This window comes from Micropterus salmoides, unplaced genomic scaffold (assembly GCF_014851395.1).
Source record: "Micropterus salmoides isolate LMB-PRFRI ecotype aquatic unplaced genomic scaffold, ASM1485139v1 Ms_hic_scaffold_10, whole genome shotgun sequence".
NCBI lineage: Eukaryota > Metazoa > Chordata > Actinopteri > Centrarchiformes > Centrarchidae > Micropterus > Micropterus salmoides.
Window position 1 is genome coordinate 35,613,703 of NW_024040041.1, and position 23,221 is coordinate 35,636,923.

The window sequence follows — 23,221 nt, forward strand, 5'->3', positions numbered from 1 at the left end:
GTGAAGGGTCAGGTCTGTGAAGGATCAGGTACAGACCCAGAGTCCGCTCCCACAGACTGCATTCAGATTCTGTCCCGCTGTTTGTGTAAACTCAGCTGTGACCAGCAGGTGGAGCCGACGAGCTTTAAACTTCAGGCGAGACCTTCAACCCAGAGAACTGGAGATTAAAATGAGGTAGGCAGGTTTATTGTCACAATATAACACGTTCTAGAGTGAAATTTGAGTTTTGTAGCTCCCTTCTGCTGCACAGCAGACACATTAATACAGAATCAATAATAAAAATGGTAACATTATAAACTATGATGAGTGGAGCAGAGCTGAGGATGAACCAGAGTTTAAGAGTCTGATAGTTAAAGCTGCTCTGCAGTCTGGAGGTGCAGCAGCAGAAACTTCTAGATCTCTTCCCAGCATGCAGCAGGGTGAACAGGCTGTGGCCTTTAACTTGGCGTGAGAATGTTCTTCTTCTTAAGCTTCCTCAATGGCTCTGATGTATTTTATAATTATTAGCTGTTATAATTGGTCATTTTTTAAATGGAGTCTGGTGTGTGTTAATAGTACTCTGTGTAATACACATACAAGTACACAGGTGTGTTTTTATGTCTTCTACATGTTTGTAAACGTGGCGTTTGAGCGTTACTGATCTCCAGCAGGCGTCGGCGTGTTCTGCTCAGTTTGAGTCATAAAGTTTCAACATTTAGAAGTTTTCACTTCAGCTCTTAATAAAGTTTTTCTCTCTGATGTGAAACAGGAAGTGGTTTGAGCTGAGCAGGTTCACACACAGAGCAGGAAGCAGGACGGAGGTCTCACTCTGAGCCTTTTTATGGAGACTGAAACCTCTTACGCTCCTGCTGCTTGGTCCTGGGGAGGTCCTGGAGTCCATCAAGGACCTGCAGGATCCTTTAGAGGGCTCCAGAGATCCATGAAAGGGATCCTTGAAATGTGTCCTGTTGTTCTCTGTAAGGACCCAAGGACCTATTTCAAGGACCCGTGCAATGCTTTTAAGCACCCTGCCCTGACAATCACCCAGCTCATTAAAGGAGACCTGGAGCCCTCCCAGTCAGCCTTGAATCTTTGGCCTTGACCACTTGAAACCCAGTAAGTCTGGAAGGAACCCAGGACCAATTTCAAGGACCTTTGAAGTGCTTTCTAGACCTCCTGGAGTCTCCTCTAAAAGTCAGGGATTATTGTGATTGTTTTAATACTCTCTAGAGATATCAGGGTCCTTGAAACATATCCTTCCAGATTTCCAGAGGTCCTATAAAGAGTTTCCAGGACTCTAACGAGGGCTCTCTGAATCCCTTAAGAAATCCAATGGTTGTTCCAAGGTTGATCCAAGAACCCTTGAAATTGTTAAGAGTTGGGAGTTAAGAGTTTCATCATCCTTGTGAGGGCTGATTTTGCCCTTCACAATAATCCAGGAGTCCTTGAATTGAGTCAAGATGTCTCAGTGTCCTTGTCTTAAGGGAGTTCCAGGATCACCCTGCGATCCTTACAGAAGTTTCCAGGATAACTGTGAGCTTGAGATTGGCCGGGTCTGTGAAAGAGGTTCAGAGTGAGTCCTCTTCAGGAGCAGAGAGGATCTTTGGCTGCATGGTGATGAGAGAGAGAGAGAGAGAGAGACCGGGACCAGCAGAGGACGGACCCCCTTCAGACCTCCATCAGAGTCCTTGAGGATCACTTCTCGCCGGTGAGTCTGAAACTTTCGTCTCTTCTTCTTAAATCGATTAACGAGATAAAAACGCAGCAGGGTTTTAAAACCACCTCAGGGACGAGGATCTGAGTTAGACCTGAACCAGAATTCAGGTTTCCTGTTTGTTCTACTGCAGTACTTTACCACAGGAACAAGTATTCACATCGTTTACTTCATACCACATTACATAAATACAGAAGTATCATCAGCTGAATGTACGTGTAAGTTTGGAGCCTGTCAGAGTTAAAGTACTCGTATTATATTATGTAGTATTATTAAATTAGTATTATTACAGGATCAGAAATACTTTATTGATCCCAAAAATGAAATTATTTGTTACAGTTGCTCACTTTGCACAAAATATACAAATGAAGGAGTTTGGATAGTAAAGTATTTTATAGTATTAACAGAAATGATAAATAGTAGAGGTGAATGAAATACTAATAGTAATATAGAGTACTGGTAGATTGATGTGGGTATGACCCTTAAAAACTGCAGTATAGGGACCGAGTAACCAAAGTATTTTTGTGTACTTTAACTGAAATACAGTTTCATTTATATTTTTATTTTGTCTGTAAATAAACTGACACTGTCACAGTAGAAATACTCAAGTACTGCAAATTTGTACTTAAAGACAGAACCTGATAAATACTTTGCACTACCACAGATAGTACTTCTTCTTTAACTGAAACTTAGAGTAAGTTTGACGAAGGAAACTGAAAATATGAGACGTGAGACGTCTGATTCTGACAGGAGGACAAGTACTTGGGTCCTGGATTCTTTTCAAGGGTTCATGGGTCATTCCAGGGTCCTTGAGCAGAGGCCTGGGTGCAGCTAGAGATGTCAGTGAAGAGCTTCAGGATGCTCAGCAGGGCTTTTGAGGTCCTTGGAAACATCAGTATCATCATATCAAAGACATTCCAGGGGTCTATCAGGGGTTTTAAAGGTCCTTGAGATGCTCCTGGGATCCCTCAAGAGATTTAAGGATTCTGTAACAGAGGGGTCCTTGAAAGAGTTTTGTGGGCTCCTGGAAATCCTTAATGTGGTTCCATTGAAAGTGTTCCAAGGTGCTTGAGAATGCTTCAGTGGCCTCCTGGGGTCCTTGACAAGGCCCTAGGAGTCCTTGTAGAGATTACAGAGATTCTATTTCCTCTGAACGTTCTCCTCCCTCTGAACGTTCTCCTCCCTCTAAACGTTCGCCTCCCTCTAAACGTTCGCCTCCCTCTGAACATTCTCCTCCCTATGTGAACGTTCTCCTCCCTCTAAGCGTTCTCTTCCCTCTAAATGTTCTCCTCCCTCTAACCGTTCTCTTCCCTCTAAATGTTCTCCTCCCTCTAAGCGTTCTCTTCCCTCTAAACGTTCTCCTCCCTATGTGAACGTTCTCCTCCCTCTGAATGTTCTCTTCCCTCTGAACTTTCTCTTCCCTCTAAACGTTCTCTTCCCTCTGAACGTTCCCCTCCCTCTGAACGTTCTCCTCCCTCTAAGCGTTCTCTTCCCTCTAAATGTTCTCCTCCCTCTAAGCGTTCTCTTCCCTCTAAACGTTCTCCTCCCTCTAAGCGTTCTCCTCCCTCTGAACGTTCTCCTCCCTCTAAGCGTTCTCTTCCCTCTAAATGTTCTCCTCCCTCTAAGCGTTCTCTTCCCTCTAAACGTTCTCCTCCCTCTAAACGTTCTCTTCCCTCTGAACGTTCTCCTCCCTCTGAACTTTCTCTTCCCTCTAAGCGTTCTCTTCCCTCTGAACGTTCTCTTCCCTCTGAACGTTCTCCTCCCTCTGAACGTTCTTCTCCCTCTAAGCGTTCTCTTCCCTCTAAATGTTCTCCTCCCTCTAAGTGTTCTCTTCCCTCTAAACGTTCTCCTCCCTCTAAGCGTTCTCTTCCCTCTGAACTTTCTCTTCCCTCTAAGCGTTCTCTTCCCTCTAAACGTTCTCCTCCCTCTGAACGTTCTCCTCCCTCTAAGCGTTCTCTTCCCTCTAAATGTTCTCCTCCCTCTAAGCGTTCTCTTCCCTCTAAACGTTCTCCTCCCTCTAAGCGTTCTCTTCCCTCTGAACTTTCTCCTCCCTCTAAGCGTTCTCTTCCCTCTAAATGTTCTCCTCCCTCTAAGCGTTCTCTTCCCTCTAAACGTTCTCCTCCCTCTAAGCGTTCTCTGCCCTCTGAACTTTCTCCTCCCTCTAAGCGTTCTCTTCCCTCTAAACGTTCTCTTCCCTCTGAATGTTCTCTTCCCTCTGAACGTTCTCCTCCCTCTGAATCAGCCATGAAGGAACAGAACGGTGAAGAGGAGGTCTTGAAGATAATGAAGGAAGCGCCAAACGCCAGAAAGGCTCTGCTGGAGAACTACGACAACCTGCTGAAGGTGGCCGATTACTGCTACAACAACTACATAGAGGTTAGTACTGCGAGTACTACTGCTACAACAACTACATAGAGGTTAGTACTGCGATTACTACTGCTACACAGTAGTACAACTGCTACAACAATACATACAGGTTAATACTACTATAACATGTCTCCACTGTTTTCAGTCTTTATGCTAAGCTGAGCTAGCATGTCTCCACTGTTTTCAGTCTTTATGCTAAGCTAAGATAGCATGTCTCCACTGTTTTCAGTCTTTATGCTAAGCTAAGATAGCATGTCTCCACTGTTTTCAGTCTTTATGCTAAGCTAAGATAACATGTCTCCACTGTTTTCAGTCTTTATGCTAAGCTAAGATAGCATGTCTCCACTGTTTCCAGTCTTTATGCTAAGCTAAGATAACATGTCTCCACTGTTTTCAGTCTTTATGCTAAGCTAAGATAACATGTCTCCACTGTTTTCAGTCTTTATGCTAAGCTAAGCTAACATGTCTCCAGTGTTTTCAGTCTTTATGCTAAAATAAGATAGCATGTCTCCACTGTTTTCAGTCTTTATGCTAAGCTGAGCTAGCATGTCTCCACTGTTTTCAGTCTTTATGCTAAGCTGAGCTAGCATGTCTCCAATGTTTTCAGTCTTTATGCTAAGCTGAGCTAGCATGTCTCCACTGTTTTCAGTCTTTATGCTAAGCTGAGCTAGCATGTCTCCAATGTTTTCGGTCTTTATGCTAAGCTGAGCTAGCATGTCTCCACTGTTTTCAGTCTTTATGCTAAGCTGAGCTAGCATGTCTCCAATGTTTTCAGTCTTTATGCTAAGCTGAGCTAGCATGTCTCCAATGTTTTCAGTCTTTATGCTAAACTAAGATAGCATGTCTCTACTGTTTTCAGTCTTTATGCTAGGCTCTGATAACATGTCTCCACTGTTTTCAGTCTTTATGCTAAGCTAAGATAGCATGTCTCCACTGTTTCCAGTCTTTATGCTAAGCTGAGCTAGCATGTCTCCACTGTTTTCAGTCTTTATGCTAAGCTGAGCTAGCATGTCTCCACTGTTTTCAGTCTTTATGCTAGGCTCTGATAGCATGTCTCCACTGTTTCCAGTCTTTATGCTAGGCTCTGATAACATGTCTCCACTGTTTTCAGTCTTTATGCTAAACTAAGATAGCATGTCTCTACTGTTTTCAGTCTTTATGCTAGGCTCTGATAACATGTCTCCACTGTTTTCAGTCTTTATGCTAAGCTAAGATAGCATGTCTCCACTGTTTCCAGTCTTTATGCTAGGCTCTGATAACATGTCTCCACTGTTTTCAGTCTTTATGCTAAACTAAGATAGCATGTCTCCACTGTTTTCAGTCTTTATGCTAGGCTCTGATAACATGTCTCCACTGTTTTCAGTCTTTATGCTAAGCTAAGATAGCATGTCTCCACTGTTTCCAGTCTTTATGCTAAGCTAAGATAACATGTCTCCACTGTTTTCAGTCTTTATGCTAAGCTGAGCTAGCATGTCTCCACTGTTTTCAGTCTTTATGCTAGGCTCTGATAACATGTCTCCACTGTTTTCAGTCTTTATGCTAGGCTCTGATAACATGTCTCCACTGTTTTCAGTCTTTATGCTAAGCTGAGCTAGCATGTCTCCAAAGTTTTCAGTCTTTATGCTAAGCTGAGCTAGCATGTCTCCACTGTTTTCAGTCTTTATGCTAAGCTGAGCTAGCATGTCTCAATGTTTTCAGTCTTTATGCTAAGCTGAGCTAGCATGTCTCCAATGTTTTCAGTCTTTATGCTAAGCTGAGCTAGCATGTCTCCACTGTTTTCAGTCTTTATGCTAGGCTCTGATAACATGTCTCCACTGTTTTCAGTCTTTATGCTAAGCTGAACTAGCATGTCTCCACTGTTTTCAGTCTTTATGCTAAGCTGAGCTAGCATGTCTCCACTGTTTTCAGTCTTTATGCTAGGCTCTGATAACATGTCTCCACTGTTTTCAGTCTTTATGCTAAGCTGAGCTAGCATGTCTCCACTGTTTTCAGTCTTTATGCTAAGCTAAGATAACATGTCTCCACTGTTTTCAGTCTTTATGCTAAGCTGAGGTAGCATGTCTCCACTGTTTTCAGTCTTTATGCTAGGCTCTGATAACATGTCTCCACTGTTTTCAGTCTTTATGCTAAGCTGAGCTAGCATGTCTCCACTGTTTTCAGTCTTTATGCTAAGCTAAGATAACATGTCTCCACTGTTTTCAGTCTTTATGCTAAGCTAAGATAACATGTCTCCACTGTTTTCAGTCTTTATGCTAAGCTGAGGTAGCATGTCTCCACTGTTTTCAGTCTTTATACTAAGCTCTGATAACATGTCTCCACTGTTTTCAGTCTTTATGCTAAGCTAAGATAACATGTCTCCACTGTTTTCAGTCTTTATGCTAGGCTCTGATAACATGTCTCCACTGTTTTCAGTCTTTATGCTAAGCTGAGCTAGCATGTCTCCACTGTTTTCAGTCTTTATGCTAGGCTCTGATAACATGTCTCCACTGTTTTCAGTCTTTATGCTAGGCTCTGATAACATGTCTCCACTGTTTTCAATCTTTATGCTAAGCTGAGCTAGCATGTCTCCACTGTTTTCAGTCTTTATGCTAGGCTCTGATAACATGTCTCCACTGTTTTCAATCTTTATGCTAAGCTAAGCTAGCATGTCTCCACTGTTTTCAGTCTTTATGCTAAGCTAAGATAACATGTCTCCACTTTCAGTCTTTATGCTAAGTTAAGCTAACATTTCCTCCCCGGTTTCCAGTCTTTATGCTAAGCTAGGCTAACCCCTCCTGTGTCCACGTGTCAGGCAGGTGATGGCAGCATCAAGGCGCTGGAGGAAACAAAGAAGTTCACCACCCAGTCACTGGCCAGCGTCACCTACCAGATCAGCACCCTGGCCAGTAGCGTGCTGAGTCTGCTCGACGCTCAGACCAATCAGCTTCGTCGCATGGAGTCTTCCATCAACCTCATTGGTCAGGTGAGCCTCGTCCTCCAATGCTGCTGACTGAGATTATAATCGATGTATCGTTTAAAGGGCCCCTCCGCTGCCATCGGACTACAGATGTCCACGCACCGTCTGCGGCAGAAACTACAGGGGTGGAGGCACGGAGGCTCTCTCCAGGTGCATCATGGGAAATGTAGGCTCCAGTTTGTTTGATCTCTGCTGCTCAGGTTTAATCTCAAAAAGACGCTAACGGGAGCAGATTGGAGAAGTTTAAAGGGCTGTTTGAGGCTCAAGTCTTGGTTTTAGGGTCCAGATTAGAATCAGGTTCAGGTTAGAGCAGCAACGATCAACCAAATAATCGATTCAGTCGCCAGTTATTTTAAATTCGATTGATCGATTATTTGGTTTGGGTCCTTTTTTTAAGACAAATTCTCTGATTCCAGCTTCTTAAATGTGAACATGTCCTGGTTTCTTTACTCCTTTGTGACAGTGATGTGAATCTCTGTGGGCTGTGGACAAAACAATACACTTGAGGACGTCTGCTTGGGCTTTGGGAAACACTGATCCTCATTTTTAAAATTCTGACACTCAGCTACTAATCGATTCAGTAAAGCAGTCGACAGATTAATGGACACTGAAAACCGTGGTCAGTTGCAGCCCTGGTTGGGGACTACGCGGCGTCCCTACAGGGACAGAGGAACAGGACTGTGTGTGGTAACGGCCTCCTCTCCATCAGGGAGCAGCTCTGAATGAATGAATGGAGCCTCTGTTCTCTGCTTTGTGTTCTCCTGCTGTCATTAACAAACTGAAACCAGAGCTCTGATTTAAAGTGTGGCACCTAAAGTTTCTGCATTCCTTCATGCATTCGTCCTCTCGGAGGTTCACGGAGGTTCACGGAGGTTCACGGAGGTGGGGGGTGAATGTTTCATTGTGATGCTTGAGGTTTTTATGCAGCCGTTAGTTTCCTTCCTGGCACACAAGAAAAGGATAAAAACGTAATGCCAGCAGAATCTTTCCTGATCTCTCTTATTATCAGAGCTGTTTCCATCAGCGGGAGGCGAGCGTGGTTGCGTTAGTAGTTAACAGCTGTAATAAACAAGAAGTGTGCGTTACAAACCAGGAACGAAACCAGTCACATGGACCTGAGGATCTGAGAAACAAGCAGACAGGTTTCTAGCAGGTCGCCTGCAGCCACGACTCCGCGCTATGGGAATCTCCAGCGTGGACAGCAGAAACAACAAACACACTTATTCAGCAAAAGTGTTTCCTTCTCCTGTTTAGCGCATTAACTCCTTTTAGACGAAGGCAAAAACACCTCAAACTAACGTAAAAACTTTTTACCTTCACGCCTGAATTTACGCACAATTAGGCTATTTAAGAAAATGACTTATTTGTGTTTTCATTTCCTTTCAGGCTGATGCTAAATTTAGTGGAGATTGTTAATTTGTCTACAGAGTGTAGAAAAGATAATGTAGGTGATGCAAGTTAACGACAACAGGCACAATAGGTTCCTATGGAATATGCAGAAACAGGCGCTGGGGAAGACGTTCGCTATCTGCAGTCTGAATGGAAGCGGCGTGATGCGAATTCACGACAATCTGCGTTAAGGAAGGTTTTTTGAATTTTGTTGTTTCCATCAACCTTTCCTAACTGACAAAGAAAAGTTCTTCCAAAACAGAATTACAGAGTGAAAGATGTGAATTATAACGGCCCCGGAGACTCTCTGCCCTAAGCACTCTCCAGGGACAAAGACACGGCGTCCTCGCGCACATGTTGATTCCGTTCTAGCATTTAGCAGACAGAGCTCAGGGCGAGAAGCCAAGTGAGGAACTCTGAGCGGAGCCGCTGCTCCTTTGCATTTAAAGGATCCGGTTCAGATGTTCCAGGCACTCTGGGAGGAGGCCTCAGGGAAGGCCGAGGACCAGGTGGCCTGGGAACGCCTCAGGATCCCCCAGTCAGAGCTCGGTAATGTGGCTCAGCTGCTGCACCGAGACCCGATCCCGGATAAGCGGTTGAAGGTGGATGGTTAGAATTTTAATCACTAAAATGTCAGAAAATAATGAAAATTTTCCATCTCAAGTTTCTCCGAGTTCAAGGTAGGTGGACTAGCTAATGTTAGCATAGCATGTCATAACCAGAGTCAGTGGCTGCAGACAGAACATCAGTCATTAATCAACATGAAGACAGGCGCTTCGAGGAAGGAGAGGAGCTGCTTCAGGTGGCTCAGTGCAATCTTGGGATTGTGCTCCCCGCTCTGATGTGCGCTCGCTCTCTGTTTCTCTTCGCCCCCTCAGACGGTGGAGATGCACAAAGAGAAAGTTTCCCGGAGAGAAATCGGCGCCTTCACGACGGTGCGACGAGTCCCACGCAACCACAAGATCCTCCCTCCTGCTCAAACCCCCGCCGGGACACAGACCCGCCCACCGTACAGCCGCCGGCCAATCAACTACCAGCAGCTGGACGACCTGGGCCACGGCATGAAGGTATCTCACACAAACACTTCGTGCAGCTCGTCCGATGCAGAACTTCCATTGGAAAATGGCCAGTTTTATGGTACAAAATACAAAACATGTTAAACATCCTGGTTCTTGACCTCGTGCACCTCACTCAGACCATCAGCAGGCTCAAACACTCGGGAGACCATTTCTGACATCTGGGGTCAGTTCACTTCAGTTTGCACTTTAAATGGTTTTATTCTCGGGGTCATTATATTGCAAACAAGTTCTGTGTAGAACCTCACGTGTTGGTGTGAATCAGCAGTACGATCAAGGAGACAAAGCAGCATTTAGAGAAGCCAAAAAAACTAAAGCAGAAGTGAAGTTGTGTTCTGAGTGAGTCTCTGCTGGGAGACTGATGCTAACAGGAAGTGTCTGCGGCTTTAGCGAGCCGCACAAACAGAAGTGAGACTGCAGTAAAAGTTCCTCATTCAAACTTAATCTTCCTTCACTGCATCCTCTCACCAAGAGCTGTCTGCTGATTATTTCCTGTGTACTGTAAACTACTGCATACAGTACCACTGTACTCTGTGAAGTACTGCATGCAGTACCAGTGTGAACTACTGCATACAGTACCACTGTACTCTGTGAAGTACTGCATGCAGTACCTCTGTACACTGTAAACTACTGCATACAGTACCACTGTACACTGTGAAGTACTGCATGCAGTACCTCTGTACACTGTAAACTACTGCATACAGTACCACTGTACACTGTGAAGTACTGCATGCAGTACCAGTGTGAACTACTGCATACAGTACCACTGTACTCTGTGAAGTACTGCATGCAGTACCAGTGTGAACTACTGCATACAGTACCACTGTACTCTGTGAAGTACTGCATGCAGTACCTCTGTACTCTAAACTACTGCATGCAGTACCGCTGTACACTGTGAAGTACTGCATGCAGTACCACTGTACTTTGTGAAGTACTGCATACAGTACCAATGTGAACTACTGCATGCAGTACCACTGTACACTGAACTACTGCAAGCAGTACCTCTGTACACTGTGAACTACTGCATACAGTACCTCTGTACTCTGTAAACTACTGCATGCAGTACCTCTGTACTCTAAACTACTGCATGCAGTACCACTGTACACTGTGAAGTACTGCATGCAGTACCACTGTACTCTGTGAAGTACTGCATACAGTACCACTGTACTCTGTGAAGTACTGCATACAGTACCAATGTGAACTACTGCATGCAGTACCACTGTACACTGAACTACTGCAAGCAGTACCTCTGTACACTGTGAACTACTGCATACAGTACCACTGTGAACTACTACTGCAAGCAGTACCACTGTGAACTACTACTGCAAGCAGTACCACTGTGAACTACTGCAAGCAGTACCACTGTAAACTACTGCAAGCAGTACCACCGTACACTGTGAACTACTGCAAGCAGTACCACCGTACACTGTGAAGTACTGCAAGCAGTACCACTGTACACTGTAAACTACTGCATACAGTACCACCGTACATTGTGAAGTACTGCAAGCAGTACCACTGTACACTGTAAACTACTGCATACAGTACCTCTGTACTCTGTAAACTACCGCATACAGTACCACTGCGTACATAACCACTGCGTACATAACCACTGCGTACAGTACCACTGCGTACAGTACCACTGCGTACATAACCACTGCGTACATAACCACTGCGTACAGTACCACTGCGTACATAACCACTGCGTACATAACCACTGCGTACAGTACCACTGCGTACATAACCACTGCGTACATAACCACTGCATACAGTACCACTGCGTACATAACCACTGCATACAGTACCACTGCGTACATAACCACTGCGTACATAACCACTGCATACAGTACCACTGCGTACATAACCACTGCGTACAGTACCACTGCATACAGTACCACTGTAAACTATTGCATACAGTACCACTGTGAAGTACTGCAAGCAGTACCACTGTACACTGTAAACTATTGCATACAGTACCACTGTACACTGTGAAGTACAGCAAGCAGTACCACTGTACACTGTAAACTATTGCATACAGTACCACTGCATACAGTACCACTGTAAACTATTGCATACAGTACCACTGCGAACTACTGCAAGCAGTACCACTGTGAAGTACTGCAAGCAGTACCACTGTACACTGTAAACTATTGCATACAGTACCACTGCATACAGTACCACTGTAAACTATTGCATACAGTACCACTGCGAACTACTGCAAGCAGTACCACTGTGAAGTACTGCAAGCAGTACCACTGTACACTGTAAACTACTGCATACAGTACCACTGCGTACAGTACCACTGCATACAGTACCACTGTAAACTATTGCATACAGTACGACTGTACACTGTGAAGTACTGCAAGCAGTACCACTGTACACTGTAAACTACTGCATACAATACCACTGTACACTGTGAAGTACTGCAAGCAGTACCACTGTACACTGTAAACTATTGCATACAGTACCACTGTAAACTATTGCATACAGTACCACTGCATACAGTACCACTGCGAACTACTGCAAGCAGTACCACTGTGAAGTACTGCAAGCAGTACCACTGTACACTGTAAACTACTGCATACAGTACCACTGCGTACAGTACCACTGCGTACAGTACCACTGCATACAGTACCACTGTAAACTATTGCATACAGTACGACTGTACACTGTGAAGTACTGCAAGCAGTACCACTGTACACTGTAAACTATTGCATACAGTACCACTGCGAACTACTGCAAGCAGTACCACTGTGAAGTACTGCAAGCAGTACCACTGTACACTGTGAAGTACTGCAAGCAGTACCTCTGTACACTGTAAACTACTGCATACATTACCACTGTGAAGTACTGCAAGCAGTACCACTGTACACTGTGAAGTACTGCAAGCAGTACCACTGTACACTGTAAACTACTGCATACAGTACCACTGCGTACAGTACCACTGTACACTGTGAAGTACTGCAAGCAGTACCACTGTACACCGTAAACTACTGCAAACAGGTCTGAGTCAAAGCAGGCAGATTGAAACAGTAGTACTAGAAGTATTTGGTATCATGTAAAACTGAACTCTCAGACTAGCTTGAAAGCTGCAGAGAAGACTTCCTGTGATGACACCTCTAACCTTCCTGTGCTCTTCTTGCTCTCGTACTGATGCACTAACTGTACTTCTGCTGTTGGCGTTTTCCCCACTGATGCTGAACGAGCTATCAGCTCTGCGTAGCATCTGTTGTCTCCTGTAGATCTCTCTCTTTGCTCATGCTGTATGTTGCTCCTCTAATGAAACCCTCTTTGGATAAAAGCGTCTGCCACATGAGGAAATGGAAATGTACATCCTCTTTTTCTGCACAGCCATGATCATTTACAGCGTTTAGATATATATATATATATATACACATGTATACACACACAAGCACGTAGACACCCAGAACGTTCTGCAGATCATTTCTAGAATTTGCATCTGGGGAGAAAGTAAACAGCAACAACTTGATTAGGTTTCATTCTTTAAAGACGTCGCTGCCATTTTCTCAAGTTAGAGGAGCAACAGTGTCTGTAAACACCTTATTTTAATAGGCCCAATCATTTCACACCTCACACACAGACACTAACACACTCTAACACACACTCTAACACACACTAAAACACACACTCTAACACACACTAACACACACTAAAACACACACTCACACTCTAACACACTCTAAAACACACTAAAACACACACTCACACACACACACACACACTGACCCAGACAGTCTTTGTTGAGCGTGGGAAAATGTTTAGGGAGATTAATTAGAGCTGCTGAAGCCTGAGAGGCTCTATTGATGCTCTCACACACACACACACACATTAACACACACAACCCTCTGCCCCCCCCCAGGTCTCTGGGAAACAGTCGGAGCGAGCAGGAACCATCCGCAAAGCCTCCATCAGGTTCAGTTTTCTACTGTTTCCATTAATGACAACTTCCTGTTTCACATCAAACTCTGACATGACATCTGACTCTCTGACTGGGTGTGTGTTTGTGTTACTGTGTGTGTGTGTTAATGTGTTAATGTGTTACTGTGTGTGTGTGTGTGTTTGTGTTACTGTGTGTGTTACTGTTTGTGTGTTTCAGGTCCAACAAACCTCCAGAGCCGATCCTGTGCCCGGTGGCGCCCTCTGTCAGCGGGTAATAACCCTGAGTGTGTGTTCTTTAGTCTGGTTTCACTTCCTCAAAGAGACGTTTGAGGGTTCCGGTTAGAACCAGGTTCCCGTGGTGTCAGAGACCAGAGACACCTGCAGACGCTACTCAGGGCCAGAGAGACGCAGACAACTTAGTCTTTCCAGGAATAAATTTAGAGAGTTGAGCATCCGTTAAAAGTAAAATACAGCGTCTATCAGGCAGCAGCAGGTCTTAAGTTGGGGAAGTTTAAATCCCAATACAGAGTTCTGCCAGCCTTTAGAGCCTTATTATGATCCCAGAAGTGTTGAGTACCAAAAGGATTTATGTCAGAAATGCACATTATGGCTCCTCAGCAGTTACAAACAGCTGGATGTTAACGTGCATATGTTTGATACATTACAAGGATTAGCATTCATTAGCATAAACACCTACATGGACAACATTTCAGCAACCACATGGCTCACGTGGACATTATTTGTGTGGTTTCAGAGGTGATGAGGAGGCTGTAAGTTTTAACCCCTGGTGGGCAGGTCTGAGGTAAATGAAATGCTTTATAAATTGGACCTCCATGTCATTCCTATTCTTATCAGACTTTATTGTCCACCTTAGCGGAAATTTGTGTCTCCGAACAGATATGCAACAATGACACCACAGTTAAAATTACATTAAAATACACACAGTTAAGAGTACGACACTGTACCACCATCAACATACAACAGAAAATGGACAGCAGCGCAGCGGATGGAAATAAGGTTACAACCTACAGGAAACACATTGCTTTCAGTTTACATGCAGTGCCTGTATGGAATGGGCCAATCACCTTCCCTGCAATAGTTTTGGAAAGCTCGTTTTTGTCTTTAACATTCAGGTTGCCGTACCAGGCGGCTATATTAAACTGTACAATGCTTTGTACCAGGCCCCGATTGTCAGGGTTAGGACCCAAACGCAAGACACAACAGCAGGATGCAAAGCAGTAACACTAAACTGAAGAGGCTCTCACTGGCACATGGCAACGCAGGTAATCAAACAGGAAGCAAAGCCACACAAGGACACATGAGAACTCAATACTACAAAGTAAAACAGGAAGTGAAGCACACGGTAACGCACTAGCACAGATCTACCAAAGTAAAACACAAAGCATGGAAAGACTGCAAAATCAGGGCACGGACTGAGACCGGACCGAACAGGAGACAGGACTACACTGAAACATGGAAACGTTGGACTAGGAGGTAAAAAACATGCTAATAAACGTAAGAACCAACTTTGCTGCAAACCCTAAACATGACCAGATCAACACAGAGCCCAAAACCATGAAACCAGATACAGAGTAAACTTGAATATGTGAATGAATAAACAAGGCTACACAGAACCAGAACCAGACTTAAACTGGATCACATGAACATAAAACCACATTCCTAACACCTATATACCATCTCTGGTGTGAATGTTGAGACATTTCTTTAAATTTAACTTCAGTTTTAAATTATACTCCCTTTTCTCTGATGTTTAGAGTTGTGAGTGACCTCAGAGTGTCTGACGGCCTGTGAATTAAAACCTACATGTTCTGCATCGTTTGGATGATTGTGTTCAGAAATATCCTGCAGTTTTTAACAGATTTAAAGATTTTATTTCAAATAGATCATCTGTCCAATCCAGTCACCTCAGCATCCTCTAAAACTTCATAAAAAACAGCCCACCAGGAGTTGAAACAGCCACTTCTGGTTTCTTCATTTATTTGAAAATGTCAGAAATGGATTCAGCTCCTCAGTAGCTCCTGAAACTATTCCAATACAGCTGCTGAAATGTTGTGCATACAGGTGGTAATGCTAATGAATGCTAATCACTGTAACTGTTAGCCTCCAGCAAGGACCCATAATGTTTCTGACGTTAGGGCAACTGGGTCCAGATGCAGATGTCTGCAGGTTTAGTTAGTGAGGTTTTATTAAACGAAGAGGTGAACAGTTACAGGAACTCCAGACCAAGAACCAAGTCCTAAACAAACCAGGTGGAATCCAGACATGACAGAGTAATCCGAGGAACAGGTGATTCACACCAGACCATCAGTGAGCAGAGACAGGAACGACACCTTCAAAATGTCTATGAAGATTCTCAGTCATCCAGGTCATAGTTATCCAACGAAGGTTAAAATCAAGGGCAACCTGGACAACAGAACTAGACTCAGACTGAGATTCTACAGACAGAAGCACGGCTGTGCCACGGGCTCACCGGTATCCCCGATTGTGGCAAACATCTACATGGAAGAAGTGGAGAATAAAGCCCTCAACTCCTTCAGAGGAATAGCACCGAGCCACTGGTACAGATATGTGGACGACACCTGGGTCAAAATTAAAACACATCAACTCTGCGGACAGTAACATCAAGTTCACACGAGAAGATGTTCACAACAACAGTTTGGCCTTCCTGGACTGCGCTGTACACATTGAAGAGGACACAGAAAACCCCCACACACAGACCAATACCTACTGTTCGATTCCCACCATCCACTGGAGCACAAGCTAGGGGTCATGAGAACACTGCACCACAGAGCGGAAAACATACCAACAAGCGCCCAAGCCAGAGAGAAGGACCAGAACCACCTGAAGGGGGCACTTACAGCCTGTGGAGACCCTAAATGGACCTTTGTGAAAACAGCCACAAGATCCAAGAAGAACAAAACTACAGGGGAGGAAAAGAAGGTCAAACGCAACAACATTGTGATTCCATATGTGTCTGGAGTATCAGAGAAACTCAGGAGGATTTTCAACAAACACAACATCCCTGTGTTTTTTAAACCCAAGAACACACTAAGACAGATGCTGGTCCACCCCAAAGACCGCACACCCAAACACAAGAAAAGCAATCTAGTGTATGCGGTCCAATGCAGTGAGGAATGCACAGACCTGTATATTGGGGAGACTAAACAACCACGACACAAACGCATGGCTCAACACAGAAGGGCCAACTCCTCAGGTCAAGACTCTGCAGTCTACTTACATCTGAAGGACAGAGGACACTCGTTTGAGGACCACCAGGTGCACATTTTAGACAGAGAAGATGGATGGTTTGAAAGAGGTGTCAAGGAAGCATCTACACCAGGGTCGAGAAGCCGTCATTGAACAGAGGAGGGGGTCTACGCCACCACTTATCCCCCACTTACAATGCTGTCCTTTCATCACTTCCTAGGAAACTCAACAAACGTAACCTATTGGCCTCAGGTGAAGATACCAACGATGGTCGTTCAGTCTTGGCCTCAGGTGAAGACACCAACGATGGTCGTTCAGTCTTGGCCTCAGGTGAAGATACCAACGATGGTCGTTCAGTCTTGGCCTCAGGTAGTCTTAATGACCGTAACGACTGTCGTCACAGCAACAAGGAACACTAACGAACCAGCGGTATCGATGACCCGGGCCAACGACCCCACTGAGGTTAAATAGCTGAGTTTCCCTGCCAGTCAGTCAGAACTGAAGAAGTCCTTTGGATGAGGGACGAAACGTCTTCCAGTATCTTCAACCAAGTCCAGTTGCCCTTGATTTTAACCTTCGTTGGACACCTTCAAAGTAAAACAGGAAACGTGAAAAACGGTGAACCCTGAAACCGTTTAGACCAGCGAGGATAAAGTTAGTGACAGAAACACCTGTCAGTGTCTTTATACCTGTGTCTGTGGTCACCCGGCTGTGAAAACAAACGCGCCTCCGAGACAATAATAGAGTCTAAGCCCCGCCCCTTCCTGTGGACCACCATGAGACCTTATTTCAGAAAAAACATGTACTGTAGTTAACGGTTTGCAAGCAGTGAACGTTAGCTTAGCATTGCAGTGCTAACATGCTGGTGACGTGTATTGTGCGAGGCAAGAAACTAAACGTTCACTGTTTGTTATTCAACTGTTTTACGACAAACTGCGACTTTCTTGACTTAAATGATTTTTAAACTGACAAACACCCTGAGTGTAGTATAATAACCCATGGTGGTCGACAGGAAGGGGCGGGGCTCAGACACACTATAAAATCTTCGGTTGTTATCGTCAGCGTCCGTTTGCCCTGAGTTTTACCTCTCAGGCGTCGCCTTGTCTAATGCTCCTTTTAACCTTGAAAGTCGGAGCCGGGAATAACGTCACATACGACCATCCGGTTACAAGTCATAAAACCTCGTTCAGCCAGGTTAGCCTTTGGTAACGCCGGTTAATAGAGAAACACGTTCTGTCTTCTGTGGAGTTTTTCCGTTTGGACCACGTATGAAAGTGGTTCAAATCTGAACTGGAACAGACCAGAGTCCATGTGAGACACGTCAGATCCGAGTCACAGAATCCAAGAAGCAAAATAAAACTTCTGTAGAGGAAACTGACTTTATCTCTGTTTTTATCCATCCATCTGCCTCTCAGCTCCAGTTTTGGGAAACCCGTAGCTCCGCCCACCATCCCCACCATCTGCCAGGATCCACCTGTGTGTGACATCATCGCCGAGCTGCTGGTAGATGCCCCGCCTCCTTTTCCCACAGCGAATGAATTTTCAGCTCAGGACGAGGCGGTCACCAACACCTCGCCGCTGCCCCCTCCGCCTCCTCCTCCACCTGGATCATCAGGGGGACACATGGCGGCGCTGCCTCCGCCTCCTCCTCCTCCACCTGGATCGTCAGCAGACATGATGGCGCTGCCTCCTCCTCCGCCTCCTCCGCCTCTGTCGTCAGTTGATATGATGGCGCTGCCTCCTCCACCTCCACCCCCTCCTTCTGGAGTTCTGACCAATCACATCGCTCCACCGCCGGCTCCGCCCCTCAGCCTGGAGACAGGTGGGTACTGATCCCGCAGGTCGGTGGATGTTAGCGTGACGGTTACATTACTGAATCGTCATGGTAACATCACATTACTCCGGTTAATCACTGGTCAAACTGTGTGACATCACAATGACATCACATCTCTGTCTCCTCAGTGGTGGAGGAGACCCTCCTCCCCCCTCCCTCCCCGCCTCCTCCCTCTGATGACGACGGCTTCCCTCCGCTGCCCAATGATGGCTCAGAACTGCTAGCCCCGCCCCCTCCACCTCCTCCCAGCCAGGAAGTAGACGGTACCTGTTCTGTTTACTTGAGACTGTGATGCTAAGCTACAGCTAGTTAGCCATAACGCTGCTTCTCTGTAAGCTAATAGCCGTTAGCCATTAGCTACCACGTGATAGCTGTGTCACGTGTGCACGTGTCAAGTCATGTGCACGCCACGTGTGAGTCCTCAGCTTCCGACCAGAAGCACACTGAAAGGCTGCTGCTGCGCCGTAAGGAAGCCACTGCACCAAACTCAATGACAAAATGCTGCAATTTAAGGCTGTCGTTCTTCTTCTGTGTTCTTCTGTTTCTTCTTCGCTGGTGTTTTCTCAGCTTCTTCTGTGGTATTTTTCTTCAGTGACTCTCCCGCCCAGGAGGAGTCGCCACCGTCGCTCGCCCCCCACCACTCGCTCTCTCTCCATGAGGGTCCGCTCTGGCCCCGCCTCCCGCTGCCGCTATACGCGCTCTCTCTTCCTGCCTGCTGTCCAATCATGTAAGCCGACCGAGAGCGCCGCGGTCCTCCAGTAGAAACTGAGCACAGCTGAAAGATTCACACACAGAATAGAAATAAAGAAGTCCTTGAGGAAGTTTTAAGGGTCCTTGAGAAAGTTCTAAGGGTCAGTGAGGAAGTTGAAACAGTCACTAATGAGAATCTAAGGGTACTTGAGAAGGATAGGGGTCTCTGGGGAAGTTCCAGGGGCCTTTGAGTTGATTCTAGGAGTCCTTAATAGTAGTGCTTGAGGAAGATTTAAGGAGATCCAGGGGTCATTGATTAAGTTCTAGCTGTCCTTGGGTGGGTTGGATGTGAGTTCTTGAGGTCTACGGGTCATTGAGGAAACTTTCTGAGTTGTAAGAATCCTGAAGGACCTTCCAGGAATCCTTGAGGAAGTTACGTCTTTAGAACGTTTAAGGGCCTTGAGGAGGTTCCAGGAGTCATTGAGGAAGTGGTACCTTGGAACAGTGCCTAAACTTTAGGGGGTTTCAGAAGGTTCAAGGAGTGCCTGGAGAAATTGCTACGGCCTTGGGGAGGTTTTAGGGGTTGCTGAGGTCCTGGAGAAGGTTCCTGGAAGGTTCCAGGAGCCCCAGGCCTTTCCTTGAGTCTGTTATTGAGATTGATAGCGGAGCCTGCAGCGCCCCCTGCTGTTGGTACTGACTCTCTGTCTCTGTCTGTCAGTGATGATCCCCCCTCCTCCCCCCTACCCTCCCCCCCGCGCTCCTCCTCACCCCCCCCACTCCTCCTCCTCCTCCTCCTCCTCCTCCTCTCGGCTCTGCTTACCTGCTCGCCTCGAACACCTGGGTAAGAAAACACAGCAATACTGCTGTTGGTATGTAGTACTGTAGTACTGTAGTACTGTAGTACTGTAGTACCAGACCTAGACGTAGTACAGTAGTATAAATATTTGTATTAGTATAGTAGTATTTGTAGTATATAAGTATAGTATTTGTAGTTCTGCATATTACCATGACCATCTAAGTAGTAGTACTACACGTCAGAGTACACACACCATGTAAAAGCTGTCAGCTCCTATCAGCTCGCTGCTTTCTGTCAAAGCCCCGCCTCCTCAAACCCGATTGGCCAATCACAGCTGCCTGTGTGCTGTTCTTAGATCTGGAGATCTCAGCCATGCCTCCTCCTCTCCTATTGGGCGGCGAGGGAGGTTTTGATGACATCATGCCGCCCCTCCCGCCACCAGTGGACTACGACACCGACGCCCCCCCACACTACCTGGAGAAAGGTACCGTTACTACTACTACTACTGCTAGTACTACTGCTAGTACTACTTCTGCTAGTACTATGAATCCTGGACGCAGTACTCTGTATTCCTGATATCTGTCTCACACTCGTCCATCAGAGGGTCACTAGTGAAGCCAGCGCCGCACTAGTGACCCTCTGAACATCTTACTAGTGTTCACCCCCCCACTCAGCCTCTGTTCCACCAGAAGGTTCCAGCTGGACTCAGTGTGGCAGGTCACCAGAGCGGCGTCGTACCAAACTGCTGTGGCGGCGTCTGGTGCGAGTTTAATGAAGAGACGCACGATTAGAGTTTAATAACAAACCGATAAAGCCGTCAGGTTCTTAAGCAGAAACATATGAACGCAGCAGTTCTGCCGCTCCAACAGCGCGACCCGATGAATAAACATTAAAGGTTCTGCTGTGTTCTGCCTGGTTCACGTAATGAAACATCTCCAGCCGCCAGCTCCGGAGACGAGACGACCTCGGTGGGGTTAGGAATCCTAACCTGAGCTAACGTTAGCAGCAGCAGCTCAGCCGGAAATCACGCCGGCGGGGTTTCCACGCCACCTTGAAACCTCGACGGAGGTGATACTGAAAAAAGTAGCAGGAACCATTTTCCCCCGTGGAAACCAGGGAAGGCGAGTGGAGCTGGGACCAGACGGAGAGCAGTTACAGTTTACAGGAGATATGAGTTAAAGTTCTTACAGCTAGGAACAGATTCAGGGCTGCAGCCGTCACCTCCGGGGAGGGGAGGGGGCGGGTCTTAGCTGACCATTACATCACCAGCTGACTGAGCGTTAACGTGAGCCGCTGATGCTAAGATAACATTAGCAATGCTAACGTGTCACGTAGAGACTAAGCGATGATCCGTGTGTGAGACAAACAGCTGTCCTCTAACTGCACTTCTCCCGTGTGTCCAGTGGTGGCGCTCTACAGCTACGAGGCGCTGAAGCCTGACGACCTGTCGTTCGCCGAGGGCGACGTCATCTACCTGACGCATCGCCATGACGACGGCTGGTGCGAGGGGCTTCTCAACGGCAACAGGGGCTTCTTCCCCGAAAACTACGTCCAATCGTGCGGCTAGGAACGAAGCCCCGCCCTCTGCTGCCCCCCACAGGTTAAACACGGGAACTGCAGGAACAAAACAGAGAAGAAGTACTTTATATTCAGAGATCCAACTTAGAGTAAATATACACAGAGAGAAAGTACTTTCTATTCAGAGATCCAACAACTTAGAGTAAATATACACAGAGAGAAAGTACTTTCTATTCAGAGATCCAACAACTTAGAGTAAATATACACAGAGAGAAAGTACTTTCTATTCAGAGATCCAACTTAGAGTAAATATACACAGAGAGAAAGTACTTTATATTCAGACATCCAACAACTTAGAGTAAATATACACAGAGAGAAAGTACTTTCTATTCAGAGATCCAACAACTTAGAGTAAATATACACAGAGAGAAAGTACTTTCTATTCAGAGATCCAACAACTTAGAGTAAATATACACAGAGAGAAAGTACTTTCTATTCAGAGATCCAACTTAGAGTAAATATACACAGAGAGAAAGTACTTTATATTCAGACATCCAACAACTTAGAGTAAATATACACAGAGAGAAAGTACTTTATATTCAGAGATCCAACAACTTAGAGTAAGTATACACAGAAAGAAAGTACTTTATATTCAGAGATCCAACTTAGAGTAAATATACACAGAGAGAAAGTACTTTATATTCAGACATCCAACAACTTAGAGTAAATATACACAGAGAGAAAGTACTTTCTATTCAGAGATCCAACAACTTAGAGTAAATATACACAGAGAGAAAGTTTTATATTCAGACATCCAACAACTTAGAGTAAATATACACAGAGAGAAAGTACTTTCTATTCAGAGATCCAACAACTTAGAGTAAATATACACAGAGAGAAAGTACTTTATATTCAGAGATCCAACTTAGAGTAAATATACACAGAGAGAAAGTACTTTATATTCAGACATCCAACTTAGAGTAAATATACACAGAGAGAAAGTACTTTCTATTCAGAGATCCAACTTAGAGTAAATATACACAGAGAGAAAGTACTTTATATTCTGAGATCCAACAACTTAGAGTAAATATACACAGAGAAGAAGTACTTTCTATTCAGAGATCCAACTTAGAGTAAATATACACAGAGAGAAAGTACTTTATATTCAGAGATCCAACAACTTAGAGTAAATATACACAGAGAGAAAGTACTTTATATTCAGACATCCAACTTAGAGTAAATATACACAGAGAGAAAGTACTTTATATTCTGAGATCCAACAACTTAGAGTAAATATACACAGAGAAGAAGTACTTTCTATTCAGAGATCCAACTTAGAGTAAATATACACAGAGAGAAAGTACTTTATATTCAGACATCCAACTTAGAGTAAATATACACAGAGAGAAAGTACTTTATATTCTGAGATCCAACAACTTAGAGTAAATATACACAGAGAAGAAGTACTTTCTATTCAGAGATCCAACAACTTAGAGTAAATATACACAGAGAGAAAGTACTTTCTATTCAGAGATCCAACTTAGAGTAAATATACACAGAGAGAAAGTACTTTATATTCAGACATCCAACTTAGAGTAAATATACACAGAGAGAAAGTACTTTATATTCAGACATCCAACAACTTAGAGTAAATATACACAGAGAGAAAGTACTTTATATTCTGAGATCCAACAACTTAGAGTAAATATACACAGAGAAGAAGTACTTTCTATTCAGAGATCCAACTTAGAGTAAATATAAACAGAGAGAAAGTACT

General features: G+C 44.9%; 1 protein-coding gene across 1 annotated transcript; it reads left to right on the forward strand.

The window, feature by feature from the left end:
* The first annotated feature begins 1,315 nt into the window (after positions 1 to 1,315).
* On the forward strand, positions 1,316 to 21,674 carry abi3a (ABI family, member 3a). The gene is made up of 10 exons (XM_038710124.1): positions 1,316 to 1,687; positions 3,936 to 4,069; positions 6,852 to 7,022; positions 9,284 to 9,472; positions 13,359 to 13,411; positions 13,596 to 13,649; positions 18,022 to 18,428; positions 18,569 to 18,703; positions 20,282 to 20,410; positions 21,330 to 21,674. The coding sequence occupies exons 2-10, from the start codon at positions 3,938 to 3,940 to the stop codon at positions 21,491 to 21,493; spliced, it is 1,434 nt and encodes a 477-aa protein (XP_038566052.1). The 5' UTR covers positions 1,316 to 1,687; positions 3,936 to 3,937; the 3' UTR covers positions 21,494 to 21,674.
* Positions 21,675 to 23,221: the final 1,547 nt, after the last annotated feature.